The 25932-nt window shown below is 42.5% G+C and overlaps 1 protein-coding gene across 2 annotated transcripts in view; it reads right to left on the bottom strand.

Annotated features, from left to right (window-relative positions):
- PRKG1 (protein kinase cGMP-dependent 1) overlaps window positions 1-25932 on the bottom strand; it is a gene marked incomplete at its 3' end in the record, with an annotated part of 511845 nt that overhangs the window by 422764 nt on the left and 63149 nt on the right. For both annotated transcript variants that reach the window (XM_082002384.1, XM_082002383.1), the window contains exon 2: window positions 25617-25783. In XM_082002384.1, coding sequence (XP_081858510.1) covers window positions 25617-25783 — 167 coding nt within the window. The remainder of the gene's footprint in view (window positions 1-25616; window positions 25784-25932) is intronic.

Genomic DNA, 25932 nt, shown 5'->3' with positions numbered 1-25932 from the left:
GCCTTCAAATAGCTGGAAGGAAAAAAAAATGCCTTTCTGCACCTGTTTTTTCCTCCCTCCAAATAAAATGGTTATTTCCTGACCCACTGAAAAATACGAAGCGGATACTGAATGATGGAAACAGAAATGTTTTCAGACTAAGAAAAAGGGACCCTGCGGGCAAACGTAATTCATCTGATGTGGGGATGGATCAGAAATAAATGGGGTGCTAAGTGATGTCACCAGTTCTTGAAACAGCAATTATGATCTATATTAGTACGTCCAAAAAGTGAAGCAGATGTTGTCATCTGCTCGTTTGCTGAAGAAAACTGGGATCTGCACCTCCTCTGGAGTTATTCCCCAGCTGAGACTCGGCAGGTGGAAACCCATGCTCCACGAGGCGGGAGTGAAAAGGGAAGGAAGGATGAAGGAGAAATGCATTAAACGAGGAAGATGCCTTGGTATCCTTGCATGCAAGCACACACGCTGTCCTTTACACAAGAAGAGAGGAGCATGCTTTTCATGACCACCTTTCAGCCAAATTTCCAAGTTACAGATGCAGAGGAGGTGCCTTAGAGGTCCCCATCTGTGCAACCCAAGGTGGCCCACCATCATCACACTGCGCAGCAAGCCTGGTGGGAGGGATGAGAGGGTTGCTGAGATGGAAGAACCTTCCCGCATCTCAGGCTAAACTGAAGAAAAGATATTTCATGGAAAGGGATGGCGTGAGGAATGGGATAGAGAAAGTCTTCGCAGTCCCACAGCGTCTTGCCAGCCACATGGTCCGTGGTCCCGTTCACCTGCAAATCGAGCACCGCGAGCCCACCGCAGCCCTGCAGCCACAGCAGATTAGGCTACGTAATAATAAGAGGTGAACAGAGGTGAATGACAAGCCTGAGGCTTATTTCTGTATATGGCTTTTATGCGGCTCCTGCAGAGCTGGGGCACGCTGATGCAGACCTCGCTGTTTCAGGGCAGCTATTCCCTGTGATGCCTGTTCTAGAGAAGAGCCGATTTACGCTGTCAGATGGGTGTACCAGCACCCAAATGTACTATAAACAAGACTTGGCATACGGCCTGTCATGCATAAAAGGAAGCCAAGATAATGGAGTGCAAGTCCGCAGGAGAAAATGTGATTTCTTTCCAAGCAAAAGAAATTTGAAAGTACAAATAAATTCTTCAGCCGTGCGGTCCTTCCATAGGGTTCAGTCAATAATGCATACCAAAACAAACCGGATGATTTTTACCTGGACTACTGATGAAAAGATTGTGAAATTGCCTAATACGCATTCACTAGGGATTATTCACAAAGGGTGCCGTTGACTAATTCTTGGTCTGCAGATCACTCAGAACAGATGCTTTGAATACTTACAACCTGAGCATATTAATTCAACTGTCTGCATGAAACCTGTTTACTTCTAAAAATAAATGTCTTTTCCCAGTCAAGACAATTTGCTTTGGTTCTGTTCCTTTTAAGATTAAATATAATCCCCTTGGCTCTTTAGGGAAGTGCTGTGCTTTCTGGGCACACCGGTCTATGGGCGCTGGTGAAACCCAAGATCTACAGCACATAAACCCTCGGACTTACGGCACCCTCGTCATTCTGCTGAATCACATTGGACTCGGCCTTGGAGAGGCCAAGGCAGTATTGGCTTGCTCATGCCACAGAGTCCTACTCCTTCATCCTGCTTACCGTTTACTCACCTGCGTGGTTTTGTGCGTGTTCATTACATTTCCTGTTCATACCAAGGCTGAGCATCTACACGGTCCAGAAACTCCATACCCTAAGCTCCTCTTCCAAACTGTATCAGCCAATGTAAGAAGGAGTTTCTCCTCCTACAAGCCTTGCCTTCCTTTTAGACTAAAGCAGGCAAAATGACTTTATTACCAATACCATTCTATTACAGTATTCAGTAAGATCCTTTCTGTCCATCCTTGCCATTTTTCCTCAGTTGCTTTATCTGTTTACTGATCTTGTTTTTCCCCATTCATTCAGAAGACATATCCCGCATGGTATTACACCATTCTCCGGGCTCCCACAGTGCAAGAATCGATCCCTTTTGAAAGACAAACTTAAACTGCCTTTTTCTGAAGCCAGCATTACCTTCCCCTCCCCTCCCTACAAGCCTTAGCTGTGTTGGCTGCGAAACAAAATCATTTTTGAGGCTATTAACCTGCGCTGGATAGCTGATGGGAGAATTTTGCACATCTTATAAAATGGATTCCTCTGGTTCACATAGCAGCCTAAATAGTTGTTCGTTGGCATGATTAATACGCTGAACGTACCGTCAATTGTTTCAGCTCTGTTCCCATTTTAGGTTATGGAATTATTTTATTGAGGTGGTTCTTTGAATTAGGGCAGTTTCACATTGCCTTGAAATGCAAATTCTTAGGGCAGCTTAGCAACAACAGCTAAGGGGGGAACTATTACAATTACAGAAAAATCTGCGAGATCTTTGTTAAAACTTGTCAGCAACATTATCTGGCTGCTCTCTGTAAGAATTAGGTTTTACTTTGGTAAGTACCACTGGGCAAGGGCAGGAAAACTGGGTAGGACTTGGAAGGGCAAGATGCTGTTTTAGTGCCATGTCATGGATCCTGAAGTCCCTTTCCTCTCCCTCCAGCAGGCTTCAAAATAATAGTAATTTAGGACACACTGTGTTTTTGAGGCTCTGGGTACAGAGGAGGATGTGTATTGCCAAGATTAGAGGAAGGGGTGATGACGCAGGGAGTCCTGGCTGTAAACTGGGTAGCAGGGTTAGCGGTGGGGAATAAGATCCATCGGGAACCCTACAACGCTTATGCAGATATTCAAGCACCTCAATTCAGGCATTCAGATTCGAAAACTGTGGCCCAAAGTTTACTTCAAAGTAAACTAAAAAATTATTATTGCTGCAAGATACCTACCTCTTCTGGGGTGAGAGAAGCCTTACGCCTGCATCGGTAGTACAAACACCGCTTGCAGAATTAAGCGCGGCGGGTCCAGTCCATAGGCAGGGTACCCTGCCGAAACACCTGGGTTAATTTTTGCAGGGACAGCATGAGCATTGCAGGAACTACGGAGCAGAATTTTTAGCCCAGGGCAAATGCTACTGCCTGGGGATTCGTGGGTGCTGCAAACTGCTCCCCAAGATACCTGCTGAGTTTAACACCTGCAGCACAGGCACTGGGGGAAGGAGCCTGGAGGGTCTGGCCCTTACAGTGCTGTTAATGCCCTCTTTAATGTGAAGGACACTAATAACGCACCAAGCCAGACGTCAAGTCGAACACTGATATTGCTTGGCATATAAATCAGTATCTTTCACGGAAGAACTAATTTTATCAGCTAAAAAAAAAAATTAATTTCTACATGCAATACTTTGGTTATCGTATGAGAAACGTCCTTTACAAGCTCCTGCCAGAAATCTCCATCACACCAGGTAATGTGGAATATAACATGAGATCAAGAAAAATCACACAGTAAGGACTATGTGGCAAACTTACAGGTAACTATGATCAGGAGATCATTCAGGAAGGCTGTAGAGGAAAAAAAACATAGATATCTTCAAAGACAGAGATCAATCAGCCAAAGAGTAAAAAGCATTAGTACTGCCCAGTCCACCCAGATGTTTGGTATGTTGAAACGGTCTGGACGTTGTTTGGTTTTTTGTTGTTGTTTTTTTTAAGCTCAAAAGTTGATGAATCGCAATGAAGCTCTAAACTGCTCTGTTCTGACCACAGCAAAGTGTCACTGTCCAAAAAATAATGCCTCTCCACCCAGAAGGGAGTGACGTGCTTCCATACGGTAGGCTGGCACATTTCCTAGGCACTGTGCAAGCCAAATGAAAATCCGAACTGTTAGTATGTGGCCTTGATAATGACTCCATTATCAAGGTTTTTAATTTGCAGAGTCCCTCCAGCTGAACTTACCACAACTAACAATTCCTACTTCCTGGGAATGGAAGAAGACAAAATGCGAGCACTGCTTCTTCTTCAGTAAGTGGCCTTTAAATTCAGAAAGAACAAAGTTTTAATCTCGACTCCTAAGTCACACACTGATGGATGAAACTTCTGAAAAAAGAATGCCATGAGCCATTTCTCTCCAGCAGCGTATTAGAAGCACACTGTCTATATTCTGATATACCAGGAAGATCCCTTGTTCCCCAGTTCTTTCCTTTTCTTTTTTTACTATGTCATTAGTCATCCACGAGGGTGTGGGGCCTGAGAGGTGGAAATGTTCTTGGTACAGAGAAAAAACTCAATCAGCCAAACCAGCTCTCCAGACCGCACACAGGAGGGACTTTCAGCCTTCTCCAATATGTACTGGAGGAAAAAGCACTCAGCTTCTCTGCTGGATGACTTAAGGCTTTCACAGACAGACGCTCCACCTGTAAGTCCCTTCCCACCGCAGAATAAGCAACGAGAAAGCCGAGGCACGTTGCTTAAACCGTCATGCTCTTTCATTAACATCCCAGCAGCCAAAGTTTAAGTTGTCCACCAGATGGTAAGGTTAGGAATTGTTTTCTCCCTACCAGCAAAAAATAGTTTTCACACTATTTTTGTGATGGAAAGCCTTGAAGAGGAACTGGGTTGTCCATTCCTCCAGGTAGCACCAAGATAAGCTGGGTGAAGTCAGCATCCCAGCAAAACTTTATGCAAAACTCACCATCTGGAACAGGGAAGGTGCAATTCACAGAGCTGACGCGTGCTAAGCACTCGAAGAATTTAATTTAGGTTGACCTGTAAAGCAGATAAAAGTCATGGTCTTCTGGCAAGCAACACTCCCTTCACCAAGGTGAGACAACTGCCAATTAAACTACTGAAGTTGTGACACATGGTAGCGATGAGTGATTTTAGAAATATCGGATCAGTCTTCTCTTCTTCAGTCTGGTCTGTTCAACTTTTGTGACACGGAGAACTTCAGCATCACTGGGAGAACCCAGGGTGTTTTCATAGCTTTCAGTCCTGACTGTATGACAGAATGGTGTTAGAATTCAAAGCAGTCTGGAGAGATCAGCAGTAATATTTTAGCACATTAGCAATCGTCTGCCATCAGGAAAGCTAATTTTTTTTTCATTATAGCCTGATATGAAGCTATGATGTTGAACAGTTAAGTTCACACCTGCTCCCAACCTGTTCTGGTCAAGTTTATGTGGCAATCATTACGCTTAACCAGAGGAGGAAAAAATAGGGGAAAAATGTTGGCAAAACACATCGTTGCTATTAATCCACACCAGGAGCAGATCAAATGTATTGCCCTTCTGGTTCTTAACGCGTTGCCTTTTTCAGAAGCCTACACTTGACAATTTTCAAGGGACCAGGACAGACATCCACTAACGAGCAACGAGGCAGTCTCAGAAGCCATCAGTGATATATTCTAAACACCCTGCACACAGCAAAGATAGTACAACAAATGCCGTCGAAGGAAAAAAAACAAGTCAAATTACGAAAATTGCAATTTTCCAGAATGCATATTCCCTTAAGGGTATATTCATTCTTGAAATTTAAAAGTGTTTCTACACTTGGTAAAGAATTGCTTATGTGATGCTTGTGTACGAATTGTGACTGATCTTTTCTTAAGCAGAAAACACATAGAAATGCTTCGACTCCTCTAGCAGACTTCCGTTTCTCTCCTGTTCCTGGGTGTGAACGGCAGTGTCAGTGTTTCCATGGCATGCCTGCAGATGGTGGGCGTGCATCCCCTGTTTCCACGTTAGCCGTCCCGCTACTGCACTGCCTCCTTTCAGCGGAGGCGGCATTTCACACCGTGAGCCTGCTCCCAGCGGGATTTTATTCTGATACGAAACAAAGACGATGGGTTGCAATACCTAATCCCCTTTTTAGCCCATTGATGTTTCTGGCCTTCTTAAATCCTGTTGGCATGACCTTCACCAGTAATAAAATGCATTTTTGCTGTTGAAGCTTGTTGCCTGTTCAGGTGCCTCCCAATTCTTGGATGATGGAAACTCCCCTCAGCCCTGGTGTTTTTTCATTCCCTATTCACCTTCTCCACAATATTTGTAATCTTTATCATCTCCTTGCTCTTTCACTGCCTCTTTCCTAGCATTTTCTGAAGTGTCAGAACTTATTCTATAACTCTGAGCATCCCTTTCTCTACAACATTTTGAACTTTCACTGTACCTTATTGATATAGGATGAGCACTGCACACAGCACTTAACATGGGAACAAACCAACATCCTGTACCACGCTGTGCTGATGTTTTTTGGTTTATTTCAACTCCTTTCTCAGTAAAACCAAATACACTATTCATCTGGGGTTTTTTGCTCACCACTGGACACAGGGAGGCACAGCCAGGTCACATAGGAACAACTCCAACCTTTCTGTCCCGAGGGCAGAAGAAAATTTACATCTTGTCACTGTGTGTATCCATGAGAGCCGCTTCTTTGTCACTACTGACATCAAGCTTCACCTTGTCAATCATCCAGTCGCTTCCTATGTATGTCTTTTGAGTCCAACATTCTGTGTACCTGTAACAGTGTAATTTCTACAAACAGCTGCTCAGGAAAGCGAACAACACATTTTGCCTCGGGCCCTGTTTGAAGCGTTACACCAGGAAGCGCGAGCATTCCCAGATTTATTCTTAAGGACTCATATACAGTAAATGTGCTCGGTTTACACATCCCAAAACTATTTTCTCTAATGCCAAATTAAGTAAAATTTGACCTGGCATCCTAAAAAAAAAAAAAAAAGCAATGCTGCATTTTCCCCAGTTTTGGGATCATCACCAGCAACACTCAGCTGTAAGTGGACGCCGGCTGGTGGCTTTGCTGAGGCTGTAGAAGACAAGGTGGAACCGAGCTTCTTCCCTGCTCAGAAAACGTAGGTGAGCGAACAGGCAAAGCTTATTTTTGTTGGTAAAGCACGCAGATGACCTAAAAAACAGGCTCAGTAAAAACTGCCATCTTATCCCAAAGCTCACCACTATCAGCCAGCTAGCACAAAGCTCTTCCACCAGCACGGGATGTACAAAGCCAGCACGTTCCGCATTCACGTGTATTAGTTATAAATTTCAGAAGAAGTGACAAGCAAGGTATGGTTGTGCCTTTTTTAGCCTGCCCTGGTTTATGGAATGAAATTTTCTCTTCTGTGATCATTTTTAAGTCACTACCACAGTTTTGCATAGTTGTTTTCTTTCCCTTCTCGATTTTATTTGCAGAACTGAGGGGTTTCCGGTAAGAAATCATTAACCTTAATCTACCAACCTCTTCATCAATTGACAGCAGAACTGAAATGTTCTCCATTTACCACTTTGTAACAGCAAAATTAGAAGCACGACGACCCACTACTGAAGACCAACCGCAAGTGTCCCCCCTCAAGCCTACCTAAGAAGAAACTACGAACTAAAGAGCCGGCACTGGCAAGCAGGCTTCATTCTTCCATTGCCGTTCCGTGGAGATAACAGCTCTCTTCCCGCCGACATTCACTGCTGTAGATGCTTCTGCTTCCAAGAGGGAAAGGAGAGTAATTTAGGAACAGTCATTTGCTAATTGAATAATAGCGTGGGTTTAATTCAATTCACTGCAGCGCACCTTGGAACAGTTCTGTTCTCAGACTGCCAGATTAAATTTATTTGCAAATTTTTCCTAGAGGTGACTTCATATGAGCAATGTAAATTCGACATACTTTTTTTCTTATTTAGATAACCCTTTGTACTAATGGGATTATTTTGATGGATTTACAATGGCATGTTCACAATTTTCTGCCTTCTACATTACCAAGTCGTTCAATCTTTATAAACAACTTCAGGAGTTCTCGGGAAAGATTTCCTGCCCTTTCCTATGGGTACACATGGACACATGCATTTTGAAAATCCCAGTTACCCCACCATGAGCTATCCAAACGGGTCAGCATGGCAAAGTCCCCTACCTATGGATGGAAGTAGAATTTGTTTTCTATGTGCTTGAAAGGTGGATTCCTTCAGGCTTAGGAAACTACGCAAGGTTTATGGGAAAGCCTCAAGGCTAAAGTGCATTGCACTTACCGAGGATCAAATTTGCAAGGCTTCTTGCTGGTCAGTAGTGGGCTCCGCTCGTACTAATAGCTCTGTAAAATGAAGTTATGGGGAATAACATCCTGAATAAACACAGGACAATCTAAATAAGTCTCTGACAGGACTATAAGGAAACATAACGGTGATGTTAATGACAACCACAGCGCTGAAGCAGAATTAAGTTGTTTATGGTAAGCTTTTATAAATGGTGCTTCTTCCTACTCCTTATGGAGCTCTTAAAAATCACTAATTTGTAATATTAGAGTGAATACTTACTGATTTCAATTCTTGGATCAGAGTGATTCTCAACTCAGATATCCCACAGTTTGACAGCTGATCTGCATAATATTGTGAATACAGCGTATAGCAAATCTCAAGAGAGTGAAATAAGCCTTCAGTACATCTCTCTTCTGTGTGCTGCAATGCAATGCAAGATTTATGGAAAATGCCTACTGAGTGCCAATTTTAACTCGCAGGTATTGCAAAATTAAAACTATTTTAGAAAACATATCATTCCTGTCACTTACTTGGGGTTAACGAAAGCCCAGCAAGAGTTTTTAACCCTTAGCCTGTTCGGATATTAATCATCCTAAGGAATGCCATTTATCTTGTTGCTTAACTTAATAAACGCTTTCTACTTCTTACTGACTTGGCCTGATTACCATTGAAAAATTGTCTCTGAAAGTCCACGTTTAAATATACTGCTCTGCAGTACATTCTCTCCCATTAGCTTCCATTTACTATGGGCATTTTTTGTTTTGCTTTGGCATAAGCTTTCGTTCTCTTTTTAAACTGCATTATTTGAGGACAAAACATTAAGCAAAGGTTTAACTTACTGATATCTTACTACAGTAACTAACAACGTTAAAAGAATGGGACTCCTAGAGAATGCAGACGGCAGCTCACTGACAGATGGGACCGTGTCGGTTTATGTCACCCGAGGACCTGGCTCCGAATGCTAACGTACAATAAGTGCTCCACTACGGTACTGAGAAACAAATCTAGCGAGCAATGAGAGTGGTACGTCGTTTCACGTACCTTCAAAAACATTAGTAAGACGAGGTTTTTTAGGTTTTTCTCGCAGATGATCCAGTGACAGAGGCTGTTAAGAATCGGACCCCAAAAAGATTGGTGGCAAACTTTCAGGACGATCTAGCAAAAAACCTTCTGGTGGCAACTATCACCACCTGCAGAGGAAAGGACAATCCCCCCAGTCCCTTGTGCTGCCATGGCAGAAGTCTTAGTTACCCTGCACCAAGACAAGGGGCTCTGACCCATCACCCCTCCTTTCGATCCTGCTGGTCTGGCACACACGCTTGCAAACCAGAAAAGAAGAGGCTACGGTTTCCCCAATAGCAGGAATAGACGCTGCCGGGTATGCACTTTGAGGTCCCAAATTCTCCAGACTTCTGAAAAAGATAGAAGTGACTGAGGATACATACGTGGCTCTTTGATTCCCCAACCTCCTCCCCAGCATGCTTCCACCAAGAAAACACGGCACTGATTATTTTGACAGTTAAATAAAACATTATTTTGCAAATGTAAGATGGAAAACTGAGATTACCATTAAAATTTAAAGGGGCAAAGCAGCACAGGAAGCTGCTGGGATATCTCAGCACTCCCCAGCGCTTCGGTCTTCCCAACCACCACCAAAAGCACCTAAGGAAACCCAAATGCTTCAATTCCCAGATGATTACAGTCTGTTCAGCCAACAGAGCATAAAACAAGAAAATAAATTATCCTTCGAGCAGCAGTTATGAGCAAGGGTAGTTCTGCAGTGTTAAATATCTTCAGCTAAGTGGGGTCTGTGAAAAAGGCTTGTTTTTTCCAAGACGGAAAACAACGTACTGGAGATAGCTGACAAATGATAACAAGCAGGAGCTGCTGATGAAAAGCAGAAAATAAACTTCCTTTCTTTTCATTCATCATGCATGAGGTCCAGTTGTTCCCTCCAGGCGAACATTACCAAGGACACCTCCTTCTTTTCTTATCTTGTACCGACTGGGAACAAACACATTCCTTGGTTAAAAAGTCTTCCATGGATTTAGTTCAATCCAAATTTCGACACAGGAAACCAGTGTTTAAAGGAGATCTCTGGAGATAGTTGCCATTTTAGGGCATCTTGACCACTTGGCTCTAATTAAAGGTCTATACTGGAACCTCAGAGTTTCTCAGCCAGTGTGGAGTGTCTAACCCCATGGATTACTACAAACCTGAACGGATCATTGGAAAACTACCAGGTCTGGTGGTAAAAATCACCCCATGATCCTTTGGAATATTTTCCCAGGGATGCCTGCACTAAAATTCACAAGTGCTTCACTATTTTGCACTGGTGAAGTTAGCAGAGCTTTGCCACAGACAGTTCTCTGTTTCCCACTGAAGATCTTTTATCAATATTGTAACTTGACTTCACTTTTCCAGTGGAAACAACTTCCACAAGAGGACATGGCAAAGAACACAATGCTTTGGGCTGAAAGCCCTGAAAAAGCTTATTTAAGTAAGATTTCACCTAGTTATGAACAAAGTCCTTGTACGAGCGCCTGGACCTTTCCAGCCTCCCTCAAGAGCAATGACAGAAAAGAGGTGGAAGCAGATCAAGAACAACAGACAACATAAAATACAATTAACTTTAAGAAACCTGTGAAGTTATATATCACTACCAGGAAAAAAAAAAAATCCCACAAACCAGCCAGAAAATAACTTCAAGTTTCCTTCTACTTCAAGATAAGAGTATATAATGTTTCAGCAGTGACAAACAGTCCCTCGTGGATCTCTGCTGGAAGGATGCGACTGCATAACTACAACAGGATTATTGCTTTTCGAGATCTGCATCACCTCAAACCTCAGCTGCTGCTTTTATTTATAATATGAGAAAGCCTACCCGGTGTTAGTTCATGTTCTAGTCGTTTCACAAAATAGCTGTTTCCAGTCAGAACCGAGAGGTTAAAAAACTATTTAGTACAAAGATGGCAAACATCTTATTTTTATTACTTTTTCAATCTTAAATTTCCTACATATTCAGATTGCATTTAATTATCATCTGTGCCTAGATGTGCTAAGAATAGCAGCTGCCGGAATACATTGTCATTTCCATTATTTTAGAAGAATACAGTGCAAACATTGATCTGACATTTTGATATCGTAAAGATTTGTTTCCTAAGAGCAAAATTCTCGTTTTTCCCCAAAACTCATCTGCGAGGGCTACACAGAAGTTTGAGATCAGAACCAACATATTAAACCAAAAGAAAAATAAGAAAACTTGGCCAAAGAATGCAAACAAAAAATCTCCCCGCTTCCCTGGCTTTATTCCCTTGCTTTTTACTTATTCTTGGATTTCTCCCTGTCAAAATTCTGGTCTGCAGAGAGCCTTGGTCATACAAATACGTGGAAGTTTTTCCCCACTTATAAGAGGAGAGAGATGAATCTCACCTGAACTTCCCCTGGGGCAAAGAGACGTTCAGCCAAGGTGAAGTGTTTAAGGAACATGGATATATACCGCAATTTTCCCTGTGTGTCTTACCAGGAGGAATTGCTACTGGATTCCCCCATATTGCCGCGTGAAGTAGCGATGACTGAGTCACCACTCGAATCAAACCCAGGACAACGGGCATCGCTGGAGAGCTAAAAGCGGCGGTGTTTGCAGTGCTGTACCCTTTCAAAGGGGTCTTGAGCACCCCGTGATCGTACTGTACGTGCCGAGTATAAACCAGAGATTGGGTGTGAGAGGCCAAGTCGGCTCTCCATCAAGCAGAGGGTCACCAAGATAGCTTAAAACAACTTCTTCATCTCCATTTCAACTGTTTGGTATGGTGCACTGTCCAGTTAAAGCACTAGAGACCTTGGATGTCTACGGACTAGAAGTCCCTTTCTAGCTCAATTTTCCTGTTTTCACCCCTCTCCACTACACATAAAGGGGGCAGGGAAATCATACAAGGAAGAAATGAGCTGACTTTCCAGTTTATAAAAGAAGCAGGAAGCCTTTCTCTCCCTCCCCTTCCTCAAACTGTTTATTTTGAGCTCTCTTTGTACCACCTAGAGCAGTAAGAAAGCTCACCGGGCTTCCATGGTTTGATTATTTTTTTTGTAGATCAGCTTTCAAAGTAAACAAGCAATCCAAAGCGAATCAAGGCTAACAAATGGGAACGCTTTGCCTCTAATGTTCATTTAATAATAGTTTGGATTGCTAACACTAGAGTCTTTCTATCTGCATAGAGTGACTAAATTATATAGCTACGTATTTTAATGGGCAGAAACAAAGGTCAAAATCCAGGCGCTTTCATGTGTACCATTATGATGAAAAGTCCTTTTATTTTACATTTCAGTTGTGGGAGTTTCAATAGAAGGGAGCCATGGAACGGAGAGGGAGACAAGAAAGACATTTGTGCCTCCCTTTTCAGCTGCTATTGGTAAAATGAATGAGGCTTTATCTCACCAATTTATTTTGTAAATAAAACCCCCCTAACGACAAAGCAGTCTTTGCATAACTGCTGAGAAATACAAAAATAAATAGCACATCAACTATGATCTTATGTGGGGAAAAAATACACATTCATCATGTTTCCCATACAGTGGGAATCTTTTTTAAAGAGCTTTCACCTATGCATTTTCTTCCCTGAAGAGAAGATGAGTATTTGGCTGCCTGCAGATGAACCAGGTTGTATGAATGCATCTACAGAACAATACATCTATTTGATAAACTCTGAATACTCCTCTCTAGCAATGCAGACTAGAGCTTTTGCTACATCTGCTCCAGCTTTGTTCAATACTACACCGCAAAGACACTGGGAACTTTGGATTCAGAGAAGCGAAGATGATGATGAAGGAGATGGCAAGAGTAGTAAATCACTGTGAATATGTGCAGATCCCAAAGCAAGCTGAGCATTCATTTTGAAACTGAAAGTATTTTGAGGTCATCTTGACACTAAAACTTGTACAGCATCATTGCTTAAGAACCTGCCAGCAGTCTTCTCTCATCGAAATCGAACGGGGGAGCTTGTGCTGACAGCAGGACTTGAACAAGAACAGAGATCCAAGACTGAGCTATTCAGGTGCTTGGCAGCATTCATATAATATTTAATACTATAACAGTATAACACATGTATCTTCATATAGCATATAATTCCCCCCTCCCAAATACCGTCTTCGACTAACCAGAGGTTAGGTTTTCATTACTGAAAAGGAATTATTAAATCGAATAATATCCTTAGAATATACGTACATCCTCTGGCCATTCCTTAACATGAATTATATAGGGTTTGGGGCTTTGTTTGTTTGTTCTTTAAGAAGAGGTCAGTATTTAAGATCAGCATGGGTGGGCTACGGGTTATTTGCTCACCCCAGACAGCATCTCAGACAGGCGGAGGGGCACGTCGCAGGACGGTGGTCACAGACAGCATCGCAGTACTCCTCTCTGAACACCGCTTGACTGGGTTTCTGCTTCGCAAGCTCATATTCTAATACCTGTGAGATTTATACAAGCTGTCTTTCCTAAATCCCAGCTCGGGTGACAATGAATGTTGCCACTGCCCATATAAAATACTATTGTCTTTCCTTCTGTAAACTCTGCTTTGCTTCAATTCAGCAACCTCGCTAATAAAGTCTGTTCATAGAATCATGGAGTCATAGAATCACAGAATCACAGAAGGGTTCGGGTTGGAAGGGACCTTCCAAGGCCATCCAGTCCAACCCCCCTGCCATGAGCAGGGACATCTTCAACTAGACCAGGGTGCTCAGAGCCTGGTCCAACCTGACCTTGAGCTGTCAGGTTCATATGAGTTATTACAAAAAAATATCTACCAACTTGCAGTTTGGTTGGAGTTACTTTTTGCAGAAAGGGTAAGTAAGAGTATCTCCCATAACACGTGGCAGCAGTATTATTGTACTGTGTTTATATACCTCTAGTGTTCTTACTGCCTTTAAAGTGCCAAGATTTAGTTCCACAGCTTGAAAAAGAATTACTTCATACAGAGCAAGTATCAAACTATATCTATCGTGAGCGCAATCACTGCCTATCAAACACTGCCACAGTGATCATCATAATTTCATATCGTATTTCATCTCATGAACATTTTATGAGACAAGTACAAGAAATATTTACTTCTCCATCATTAGTATGAGTGAATAGCTACTCTTAGAAGAGTTAGCTATTAAGACAACATAAAATGAAAATAACTAGACGATAACAGTGGAAGATTTGCATTCTATTGACCTATATATGAAAAAAACAGCGTGCAACTCAATTTCTCTAAGAGACAGGCCATACACAAGGCTCTCTAACACGGACACAGTAAATGAACACAACACCTGAACATCCAATTTATCATATCCTAGAAGACTGCTATAAACAGGTTTTAAGTTGAGAAAAATTTGGAAAAACATAGAAACAATCACTTGTAACAGTGCTCACACAGGCTGGGCCTCAACACTGCAAACTCAAGCCTTCTCAATACTGCAGCCACACAGAGAATGCCCCACTTTACCTATTTATGAAAAAAACACAAGTATTGCTCGCTAAATATTTTTAATAACCAAAAAATAACGACAGTCTAAAGTTTTCTTCTTTTCCAGAAGAAAAAAAAGGCAGGCGAGAAAAATCAAATTTTAGTATGAATGGTAGTAACTCCAAAAGGTAGCAGTTAGAACAGTGACCAATTTCTGTAAGCGATAGTTAAGAAATCCCCAAAGATTAACAAACAGGTTTCTGCTCCAACTTTACACTGACAGATTTCGTATCTTTTACAGTTCACAAAAACCTATGAAGATGCCTGAAGCCCTGGGTTAAGTGCTGAAGTAGATTCAGATGGAGACCCAGACTGCTGCAGTGAACGTACAGTTGCTTCTTTGATCCAGGACGTAAGCTACGGTGCTTTTTCAAGTGCACCAAGTTTTCTCGTTGCATCCATAAAAAGCATGCAAATGCCAAGTCACGGAAGCCTTTTTATTATTTTTATGCTGCCAGTTCCTACGTACACTCTCAGGGTATTACTACCAGTTAAGAAACTACAGTGATATGCTCTGAGCATTTCCAAGTAGATCAAAACACAGTTGATACAAACATACGTATTAAGTTGTCTTTTTTCATCACATGCCTAGTCAGGGGCATGACTGGAATTATGGGCAAGTGATATAAAATTACAATTGCTAAACAATGCCAAAAATAATAAAGTTGTTACCTCAGAGGTAAGCAGGTCTCAAAGTAACATTACTAAGTTTCTTGCAAATATTCAGGCTAGACATAAAATAGTCTCAAAGCATCCACCAGGGCTTAGAAACAAACCAGATCTCCTCCAAAGGAGGGGGGCTAAACTCCATGGAAACCCTCAAAAGGTATACCAACCAAAAAGTGAGTATGTAATGACAGGGGAGCAACCAGAAATGTTTTGAGATCTCAACCCTTCACTCCTCTGCCCTACAGACTCTTCCCCTCGTGAGATAGAGGACTCGTGAGATAGAGGGGATGCAGTGCCAGATGTGAAAACATATACTGGCAGCACATTTTAAGGAACCTGGTTGATAACTTCCCTTGCTCCTTTGGCCCACGTGCACATTTGTAGCATAAAAAGCTCCAGGAACGTTCTTTTAATGCCACTGCATTGCCCAAGAGATGGTCTTCAAGCCCTACAAAAACACTGGCTACATAAGAGGCCAGTTTCCAACAGGCAGCTACTAAGAGGTCTAGCACTCCCAGAATGACACTGGACGTTTTTGCCCTTGCCTTCTCTAGAACGTCTTCATGAAATCTGCTCTGCAGTAGGGTGGTCTTTGGAATGAGGATATTAATCCTAGAGAATCTCTTAAGCCCAGAGAGCCTTAGAAAATGGTCTTGCCCTGATTACATAATGGTCTCAGCATTGGATATGAGAGATGTGGGGAGGGATTATTGGTCAGTGATTGAAAATTTCCCAGAGGAGCGACGACCACTAAACCACTTATCTCCATGGGAAACAAAGACTCAAATGGGAAAACCCAGGAAGGCTGCGGGATTCCAGTGAGGAGCAGTATCTCTGGCCACAGGAAAAATCCTCATCTGATTCCTGCCCAACCCTACAATAGCAGGATGAAGAAGAAAAAAAAAGAAAAAAACAGCTGAAAACATTAAACAGAGGAGTGCAAAGAAGGAACTGCTGCCACAGTACATTTTCACAAAACTGATGGAAATTCCTGTGAAAGGCAGATTCTTCAGAGGCTACTGATTTGTTGGCGTGCTGTGCAGAAAATCCCACTTTGCCATAAATGTCTAATTGATTCCTTCCTACACAGTGCTCCTGATGGACACTGAGTAAATACTCTCCAATCTCAACAGCCTTCTAACACCTGTGCAATGAGATACTATTTCTTGACACTTGCTTGGGAAGGCAGATCCAGACCCCTCGAGAAAAGGTTTGGAGACTTGGGTAGGGCCCAAAACACTCGTAACTGAAAGGCAGGATAAGTCTTAGAAGCAGAACTGCCTCAATTGTGTTAGAAAAGCCCTGTTTGCAATGGACGCAGCTATTACTACCTTCCCGAGTGCCCTTGGGAGATGCAAAAAGGTGGGCATATATATCAGCGGACCTAGTTACATTTTCAGGAATATATTTGGAAAGAGCACTCAAAACTTCCTGGTGCTACACCAAAAAGGCAGGAACCTCATGGTGGTCTGAAGGACCACCAATCTGGAGGAAGCCTAGCAAGGATACTATTTGGGCATACGTGACAAAACGCACTATGCAGACAGGCAAATGCCTACCTGCACAGGCTCAACTCCGTCTCTCCAGCACGATCTGAAAGATCTGGTGATCAGATCTCAGCTCAAGACGAGACTGACCTGAAACGCCCCGGCAGATGCAGAGTCCAGCCAATGTCTCTGGATTTAATTGACTGAACCGGAAACTGCATATTCACTCTTAGCCCCAGAGACTAAACAAATTAAAAACAGACTAAAGAGTTTATAAAGTTTGCCCCAGCCAGAAACCTTTCACCAAATCTGAGGGAAAAAAAAAACCACAAAAAAACCCCCAGCAAAACCCTCAGTATGGTTTTCTTTGAGATGAATGATGATCATCATCAGTGTTGGTGAATACCAACAAGGCGAGGAGAAGCCCATGCATTTGGACTTTGCAATGACAACAGTAGCAGGCCATAATAAAGTAAGAGACATTACTTTAGTGTACAGCAATATAAAAAGAAATGTGGTACAGGTCAAGAGACGTGATGCACTCTCTCCACAGAGGTGGCAGTGCTACTGTCCCCCTTCTGCTATTACGGACTTGCACTTGGGAACAAAAGTTATTTAGCCTACTTAAATCCACAATGGGTCTCTGTTCTCCATTTCTCTTTCCTTTAGAAGAATCAGTCCTACCAAATCCTTTCTCTGAGAAGGAACTGACTCAGGAGACCCCAGGGCTAGAAGAGCAATTACGTCCTATTAAATCAGATCCTTATGAGAGTAGTGCATAAAAAGAGACAAAAGAGGGGTCAGAGGGAGGGTGACACAAAGACAGTTTAGACGCAGTGTTTGTAGATAGATGACTGCACATAGCATCCAAGGGTCTGCAGTGATCGTTGTCCAGTTAGGGGGAAAAAAACGCATAACTGCACAGTTAGGAAAAGGCAAACAGGAGAGAAAAGGGTGATGCACTCCAGCACATCTTCGGAAGTGAGAACAAAGGTAAGTGTGTTGGTCAACACATCGATGATAAAATCTTACAGCATCACAGAACTTGGGCAAAGGCTGTGATAACCCACAGAAGGCAGCAAAGTGATGTCTTGAGGAACACAGACAGTATCAATATGCCTGCTTTGGTTTCGATTCAACAGCAAAAATCCCCAGAGACTGAGGAGTTGCTTCGAGGGTTTCACCCCTCTCAGACCAGACAGCTCTACTGCCTCCCGCGGGAGGTCTTCTACAGCCTCTTGCATTTCTCTCTGTACTTTAAATGGCTATTGAGACTTTGTTTGTCTTCCCTTATCAACACCAAGTTTGACATCCTATCAAATTGTGCAGTTTCTAGGAATACATTCCTTCCCAAGACATCTCTGACACCCAAAAACCCATGTTCCCATAGGAAGACACAGTTAGATGCTTCATTGCTTTGGAGAAGCTACCATGAATGAAGCACAAAACAAAGTCTCCTTTAAAAATAAAAGACAAATCTCCATGACTGAAGACAAAAATAAAACTAAATGTAAGAAGAGAGGAAAACTACTAAAACAAGGGCTGGGGGAAGTGTAGGCTGTTTCTCAGCATGGGTTCTTAAAAAGCTGCTTCTTCCCTTTTCATGCCTACAGAAGTACGAGCCCAAAGGGTGTTGGTGGAGCTATTTTTCTTCACTCAGGTTCTCAAGCTGTGGTGCAGAGGTGCAACCTCAATATTTATTTGCAGAAGGACAAACAGTCAGGGAGAATGTTAGAGCACCCACCGCCAATACAAAACCACGAGCGACAAAATAGTTAATCCAAGTATTTTAACCTTTTTCCCCCTGGCTCACCGTATTATTTCTTCCATACTTTATGGGAATAGCAACAAACATAAAAGGAGGATTCTTTACACTTATTAATATAGTTTCTAAAAAATTGGAACATCTGGTTATAACAGCATGACTGTTATTCACACGACAGCCTAAAACTTCTACCTTGTCACCTGATTTATCTACAGCTCTGCTGATGTATTTTCCTTTCATAATGCAACCATCAAATTTGACATACTGCAGTTGACAGGTTCAGACTGAGAGGGAGCACAAGAGGAAACATTTGGTTTCAGATGTGGGATATCACATTTATCCTCATTAGTGTGAGGTAACACCCACACATAACTCAAACCTGTCAACACGGTACAGGTCTAGATGAATCTCTCTGAAAGAGATCTTTCCAGGTTTTCACATTTTTAAGTGCTTTCAGAAAATTTTAGAAATGTTATGCCCAAAGAAGGCATAATGACAAAGAAGTCAAGGAATGCAAACTTGCAAAACTAGAACCTGGAAAATATTTTATTTTCTTCTTTAAAGAAAAGTGGAGGTGGTGGACTACTTTTAGAGGCAGAATATGATTAACCAGCAAGAACCTTTTCTGGCTCTAAAAGAAACTTTAATCTTAAGACAAACAAGGTGTTGAACCACTCTTAAGACCAATTTACTTTCTCATAAGAAAGGTAATATTTCTGAGAAGTTTATTTTATTCTCAAAATTGTTTTACTTGCAGAATCAAGAGTACCAGTATAGACTAGTTCAGATGTATAAGCCATAGCATCACTCATCCTCCTTTCCCCCTTTTCACTACCAGTCTCATCGGCCTGAAGGAACACTGTTGCTGTAGGTGGTCAGAGCATGTATGTTTAATGCTTCCAGCAACTTCATCCCCTAATGAATACTTGCTTATGTCACAAATAAGTTAATTTCCACCTTCAAAGCACAGCTATAGGAGATTTTTTTTGGTGTGGCTAGAGAGTAAGGGCATCTCTTTATCCAATTCAGTTAATACGCAAAAGTTGTGGGGTTTTCCTGCTACTTAATGAACACAAGAGAATTAAGGGGTGTTCCCTGCTCCAAACCGTTTCAGAACCTGGTAAAATACCAGTTCCTAACTTGCAGCTTCACATATAAACCCTTCTTTCCTAATTCATGAGAGCCACCCAAGACAAACAGGCATGTGCCATTTGCCTCGAGTCCATTATAACCAGATTCCCTCCTGTAGGGCTTAAGGGAAAACTTTAGAGGGGAAGAGAAAATGCTCAGCTTGCACAAAACCAAGATGACACCAAGCTGAGTGGTGTGATTGACACGCCTGAGGGACGGGATGCCATCCAGAGAGACCTGGATGAGCTCGAGGAATGGGCCCATCTGAACCTCATGAGGTTCACCAAGGCCAAGTGCAGCGTCCTGCCCCTGGGTCAGTATCAGCACAGGCTGGGGATGAAGGGATGGAGAGCAGCCCTGCCAAGAAGGACTTGGGGGTCCTGGTGGATGGGAAGTTGGACAGGAGCCGGCAACGTGCGCTCACAGCCCAGAAGCCAACCGTGTCCTGGGCTGCCCCCAAAGCCGCGTGGCCAGCAGGGCGAGGAGGGGGTTCTGCCCCTCTGCCCCGCTCTGGGGAGACCCCCCTGCAGGGCTGCGTCCAGCTCGGGAGCCCTCAGCACAGGAGAGACATGGACCTGCTGGAGCGGGGCCAGAGGAGGCCCCAGCAACGCTCCGAGGGCTGGAACAGCTCTGCTGGGAGGACAGGCTGGGAGAGCTGGGGGGGCTCAGCCTGGAGCAGAGAAGGCTCCGGGGAGACCTTCCTGCAGCTGCCAGGGCTGAGAGGGGCTGAGGAGAAAGATGGGGACAGACTTTTTAGCAGGGCCTGTTGCGATAGGACAAGGGGTAATGATTTTAAACTAAAAGAGGGGAGATTTAGACTGGATATAACAAAGAAATTTTTGATGAGGAGGGTGGTGAAACCCTGGCCCAGGTTGCCCAGAGAGGTGGTAGATGCCCCATCCCTGGAAACATCCCAGGTCAGGTTGGACGGGGCTCTGAGCAGCCTGCTCTAGTTGGGGATGTCCCTGCTCACTGTGGGGGTTTCGACTAGATGGCCTTTGAAGGTCCCTTCCCACCCAAACCATTCTACGAATCTATGAAAACACTACTCGGGAAACACAGGTTGCTACAACCGCCCAAGTCCAACGGCTCTCCACACCCTAATCGAGGCCTCTGTGCTGAGAAGTCTTTCACAGACATAGGACCTACTTTGTATTACCACTTGTGTGATCGCACAGATACCTGATGACGGCACCGCTGCTAAGGAACAGGCAAATATTTAAAATGCATAGAACAGTCTGTAAATACCAAAAACCCTGCCTGAGGTCGGGTCAGGTATAAAGCCATAAACGAGCTCTCTCTCCATTGGTGTCTGATTGCGATCCTACCTTCTCTCCCACCCTGGCACCTATCTAATAGTGCCTTCTATGGAGCCCTTCGGGTTGTTGTGCCGCCCTTGTGGGTACCTCCTATTAGGGCCTCCCCACCCTCTAGAAGAAAGACAGTGGCATCAACCTAATGGACTTTGTTAACAGAACAAATATATCCTTGACTATCTGCATTTAATACATAAGGCATTTCTAAGGTGGTCTGTGCCACAAATCCATCAGACTCAGTTACCTCAGGTGACTAAATTAAGTAAACAAGCAGGATGATGCTAAAGAAATAGGATGTTTTAAGGACTGGGACGTGGTGGGGCCAGCAATAGTCCTGAAGGTCTCAAAACAGCTAAGTTGGGGGCCCTTATTTTCCAAGAGGTGGAAATCTGGCCAGGAAGACACAGACTACTGCTAGAGTCATCCCAGAAGCAAAACACTAAAAGCAAAGCAGGCCTAAATTTAGGATTCTGCTTGCTGAGAAATTTCAGTTTTGGCTCCTGACTGATAGCTTTGTTTTCTCACTGCAGGCTCAGAGCCCAAGTTCAGCCCAAACCAGTACTTCCAAGGCTTCAGACCTTGCAGAAACAGCGATCCTTGGGCTTTCATGCTAGGACCCCGTCTGCCTCGGTGCAGCAAAGGCAGAGAGAGGGACCCAGAAGGGCTCACCAACAAGCACAACTCTCATTCTGTAGCTCCTCAGGGATGCATCTCATGAAAGCCCAGGGAGGAGCCCAGCAGAAAACCAAGCAAGTTTCCAGTTACATCCTACCTATAGATCAATTACTTCATTTCTTCTGGGTTTTTTTTTTCCTGTTTCTTCTTATTTTAAGAAAGTCTTTGCACAAAACTTTTCAGATTTGAGAAATGCAGTCTGGATGCATGCCCAGGAGAGGGAATTCTAACTGGGACTGGGATAGCCTCCTCTTTTAGATAAGATAGAGAATATTACCAGTTACTGGGTTTAGAGGATGAGACTAACTGCACATCTCCCTTAGCTCTGCACAAGTTAAGAGCTATTCTACGAAACACCCTTAAAAGTGAGCTCCCAGATCAGGGCATGTTCAGATTAGAGAGTATTTAGACTGAGAACTCCTCAATCTGATGGGACCGATGAATAAAATCCAATCCAGCTGAAGCATGGCGCATGCCAGAGGCACATTCCTACCTCTCAAACTCAACACTTGCCTCTGTCCAGCATGCTGCAGAGAGGGAGAACATCCTCCTTTTGAACTCTACCTCATTCTGATTTCCCTCTGATAGCACCTCACCATTACTACACCAAGAACATTTCCCTCAGCTTCCTCCTCTCCCCACCTGAATCACAATTTACAGTATCCTATTTTCCTGTACTGTGTTTCACTTCTCCCTGCCCAGCGTTGCAGTTTGACGCACTATAGGTTGAATAACAGAAATGCATGAAAGATTTTCTTCTTGTGTTTTCAATAACCTCAGTCTTTTCTCAAGCTTCCCTGTATTAACCGACTTCTCATTTCTAGAGTCCAACCTGTTTGTACCAGTGCTGCACTCGCTCATGATAACACAAAGAAATATAGGGAGGGCAGGAAATCTGATGTAAGGCATGGAATAATAGGACAAAGAATACAAAGTTTTTACTCAGTCATCGCATGCATGGGAGCACGTGACTGGAGGAGAATGAGTCAAGCCTACTAGCACGGGCAGGCTTGGGCAAACGCACGACTAAAAACGACTGCACATGTAAACCCAGTATTGGACAGCATGAAATGACCTTTCTGCTAGAACCAAAGAGAAAATGGAAAAGTGAAGTCAAGCCTTTTCCTGACTCTTTGCTGAGGTACAATGCTACAGCCATTCTCACCCAAGGAACGAAGCAAACCTGGAATGACCTTCAGAAAGCATCATAAGCCACAGTGAAGAAGAAAGAGTTTGGAGGTCAACGCTCATCATTATCCAGCCTTTTAAGATTCACCAAGCTCAGCAAGCGTCACATACATATGAATTTTAACATCCACAGTAAAGAATCAAAATACTTAAGGATCGTAATTATAAAGGTCTCACCAAGACTAGTACAGACCTTGTGTCTAGAGGAGAAAATTAAAACAGACCCTACTACTGTTTCACCATGATAAACGAGAACGCAGAAAGTAACAATGAAAATGGCGGATGCTTTCAAATCCATCTGAGTTAAATTATTATTTAAAATTAGTCTAAGGAAACATCACCAATATATAACTCAGATTTCTGGTAAGAGACTCTATCTAAACGTTGAGTCATAAATTTTAAACAACCATAAGAGTATTGGTTATCAAATGCTCTACATGAGTAATTTTTATTCATATTAATCACGGCTATAAGTCAAGTAAGGAAAGAAAGAGGAATTCATGAAAGAAACTCTTGCAGCATTTATTTGATTTTTGTGAAAAGAAAATACCTCTAGTAATACTCATAAAGATGGGTTTCTCCAGCAGAGTTTTGTAAAGAATAAAGTTTATAACTGGGGAGGGGTGGATGTTAATAACTGAGAGGACACGGAACGATAAGCCAAAATGAGCTAGTGAGCCTGTTCTCATAACCATAATCCAACCCATTTGATAACGTCTTCTTCCATTTCCATTACTTCATCATCACTCATTGCATTATGTCTAAACATAGACCATATACTCTTCATAATTTTATTTGTAAAGCATTATGCATATTTACAGAGCTATCTAAATAATCTTAAATTAAGTTACAAGACCAGCCAAAGACTGGGGGAGAGCCAAGTCATGCCCTCATACATAGAGGGCTGCCAGAAGAGCAAGGATAAGCTAAAGTGTGCAAAAGACACAAAAGTTGTCTTTGTCACACATTTGTTTTAGAAAACAAGAATCTAGAATTCAGGGATAGAGTTTGGACCAACAATTATAAACATCTGGTAAATTCAAGGAAGTGACAGTAATAGTATATCGTCATCAGATGTATCAAATAAAAGGTCACCTGCGTACCAAGCCGTGTTCAATACACCAAACAATGGTGGGAACACGTCTGCCCGTAAATCCCACCCAAAAATCCTCTCCAAAGAATGTGAAGAGGCTAAGCAGGACAAATATACACGCTGATTTTGACAGTATCCTGTTGTTATGGGGTTTTTCGAGGGACAACATTGAACGCAACACCCAAAACCAGCCATGCAGCAAAAATACTGTGAGCATGCCTCTGATGTGGTGGTGTTTTGGGAAGCAAGCACAGAGCTGTGCAGTGAAAAACCTCCACATATTACTATGAAAAAAAAATACTATCCAAATATTATCTTAAAGCAGATACCTTTTATTAGAGGTAGAACTGATCCTGTACCTTATCAAAGTAGTCTCTGTATTCAAATGGAGGATTGAAAAACCTAAATCTTTCCACGCTGGGGGTGGAAACATAGAATTTGCTCTGGCATCCCCCACTAACTACTTCATAATACAAAATACCATTTCATGTAAAAAATTTAACATTATTAAAAGCTGAAGGAATTAAACCTGTGCCTTCAGCAAGGATGTAACCTTAAAAGGACAGAACATTAAAACTGTTTTGGGAAACTAGTGAGCTATACACCATTAAGAGTTTGGCAGGAAACCATGTTTAAAGGATGGCTTACTGCCTTGAAAATACTTTTGCTTAAAAGAACAATTTCAGAAAAGAATTTGTACATGTACATGTACATATAAACACACAAGTTATACAGAACCTGTAGTTTTCCCATATTTGCTCAAAAGATACGGGCAAGCAAGAAACCTCCATTCCCCTTAGGTGTTATCTGGCCAAAATGCTTTTCTCCAAGTCTACCAGACAGCTCTGGTGAAGAGCAAGAAGAATTTTATAAGCATCTATCTGTTTTCATTGTACCAAGTAAAACTGAGAATTCGTTTGTTGCATTACTTGAATTAAAGCAGTGACATTTGCCACAGAACTCATTATCAGTCACTCTCAGAAGAGGGATGCTGTAGTAGATGGACACGAGGTTTGATCAAGCTTAGTAACTCCTACAGATGAACATGCACCTCCTTTAAAAAGAAAACACATATTTAAAACATGCCAAATTTGACATGCGAAGAGTTAAGAGAACTTGGAAAGAATGAGACACAAAATGCAAATAACTGACATTTTGGAGAAGCTGAGCACTGGCAACAGCAATGCCGTTAGAAGATTTTCAGAAACGTGACGTCTCGCAAGAACAGCAGAACAGCCAGTGCTCTTGTGTTCCAACAAGAAAACAAAAGCCTGCCACAACACATAGTGTGACAAATCAGATGTGCTAAACTGCAGGTGCTACGCTTATTTTGCGCACAGGACAGAAAAATACCATTTTCTACTATGCAATGCATTGCTTCTGCAGAGAGCCCCATGTGCTTTATCAACATTTATAAACTTGTCCTCACACTGCCCTATCAGCTAGCAAGCTATGACCATATTCTCCTTGTTTTACAGTCATTTCCTATTTCCATAACACCATTCTTTCTGCTAAGTCCCTAATTTATATAGCAAACTATTGGTATTGCCTCAAAGCCAAAGAACTATATTTAGTGGAGGTTTATTCCAACGGACCTCAGTGCAAGGTTAACAGCTTTCACCCTCTTTCTTTATATAGGGAGGCACATAAATCTAGTCGGAAATTTTCCAGGCAGAAGTAGTCCACACAATTTTTCAACAGCCGTATTTAGACAACATCTTTAACTTCTTTCTTTGAAACAGTTTTTCCCAAGAAATAAAAGGTTTTGTCTCTATATATGTTGAAAAAAAAAAGAGAAAAATGCTAGCTTTTTAACCCATACCTTCCATGACATACACCAGGGAACCCACATCCCCTTCCTTGATGATGCAGCTGTCTTTGCCGTACTCCACGGGATACATACAATCCACAATCTCCTGGATCTGAGACAGTTCCAGATTCTTCATGAAGTCATTGTCAAGGATCGCTTCCTTTATTAGTTCCTTGGACCTGCGGCAAAAAAAAGACAAGATTTATCCACGTGTCCATCACCTGAGCTGATTAATAGCATGTGAACTTTAGCACAACCACATGGTGCCCCAATGAGTATTTCCTTGGAAAAAAATGCAAAATTTTCCCTAAAAATCTGATGAAGTCCA

This window comes from Phaethon aethereus, assembly GCF_964289735.1.
Source record: "Phaethon aethereus genome assembly, chromosome: 7".
In the NCBI taxonomy this organism is placed as follows: domain Eukaryota; kingdom Metazoa; phylum Chordata; class Aves; order Phaethontiformes; family Phaethontidae; genus Phaethon; species Phaethon aethereus.
Note: the sequence above shows the minus strand (reverse complement) of the source record. Positions and strands in the feature narration are given on the sequence as shown.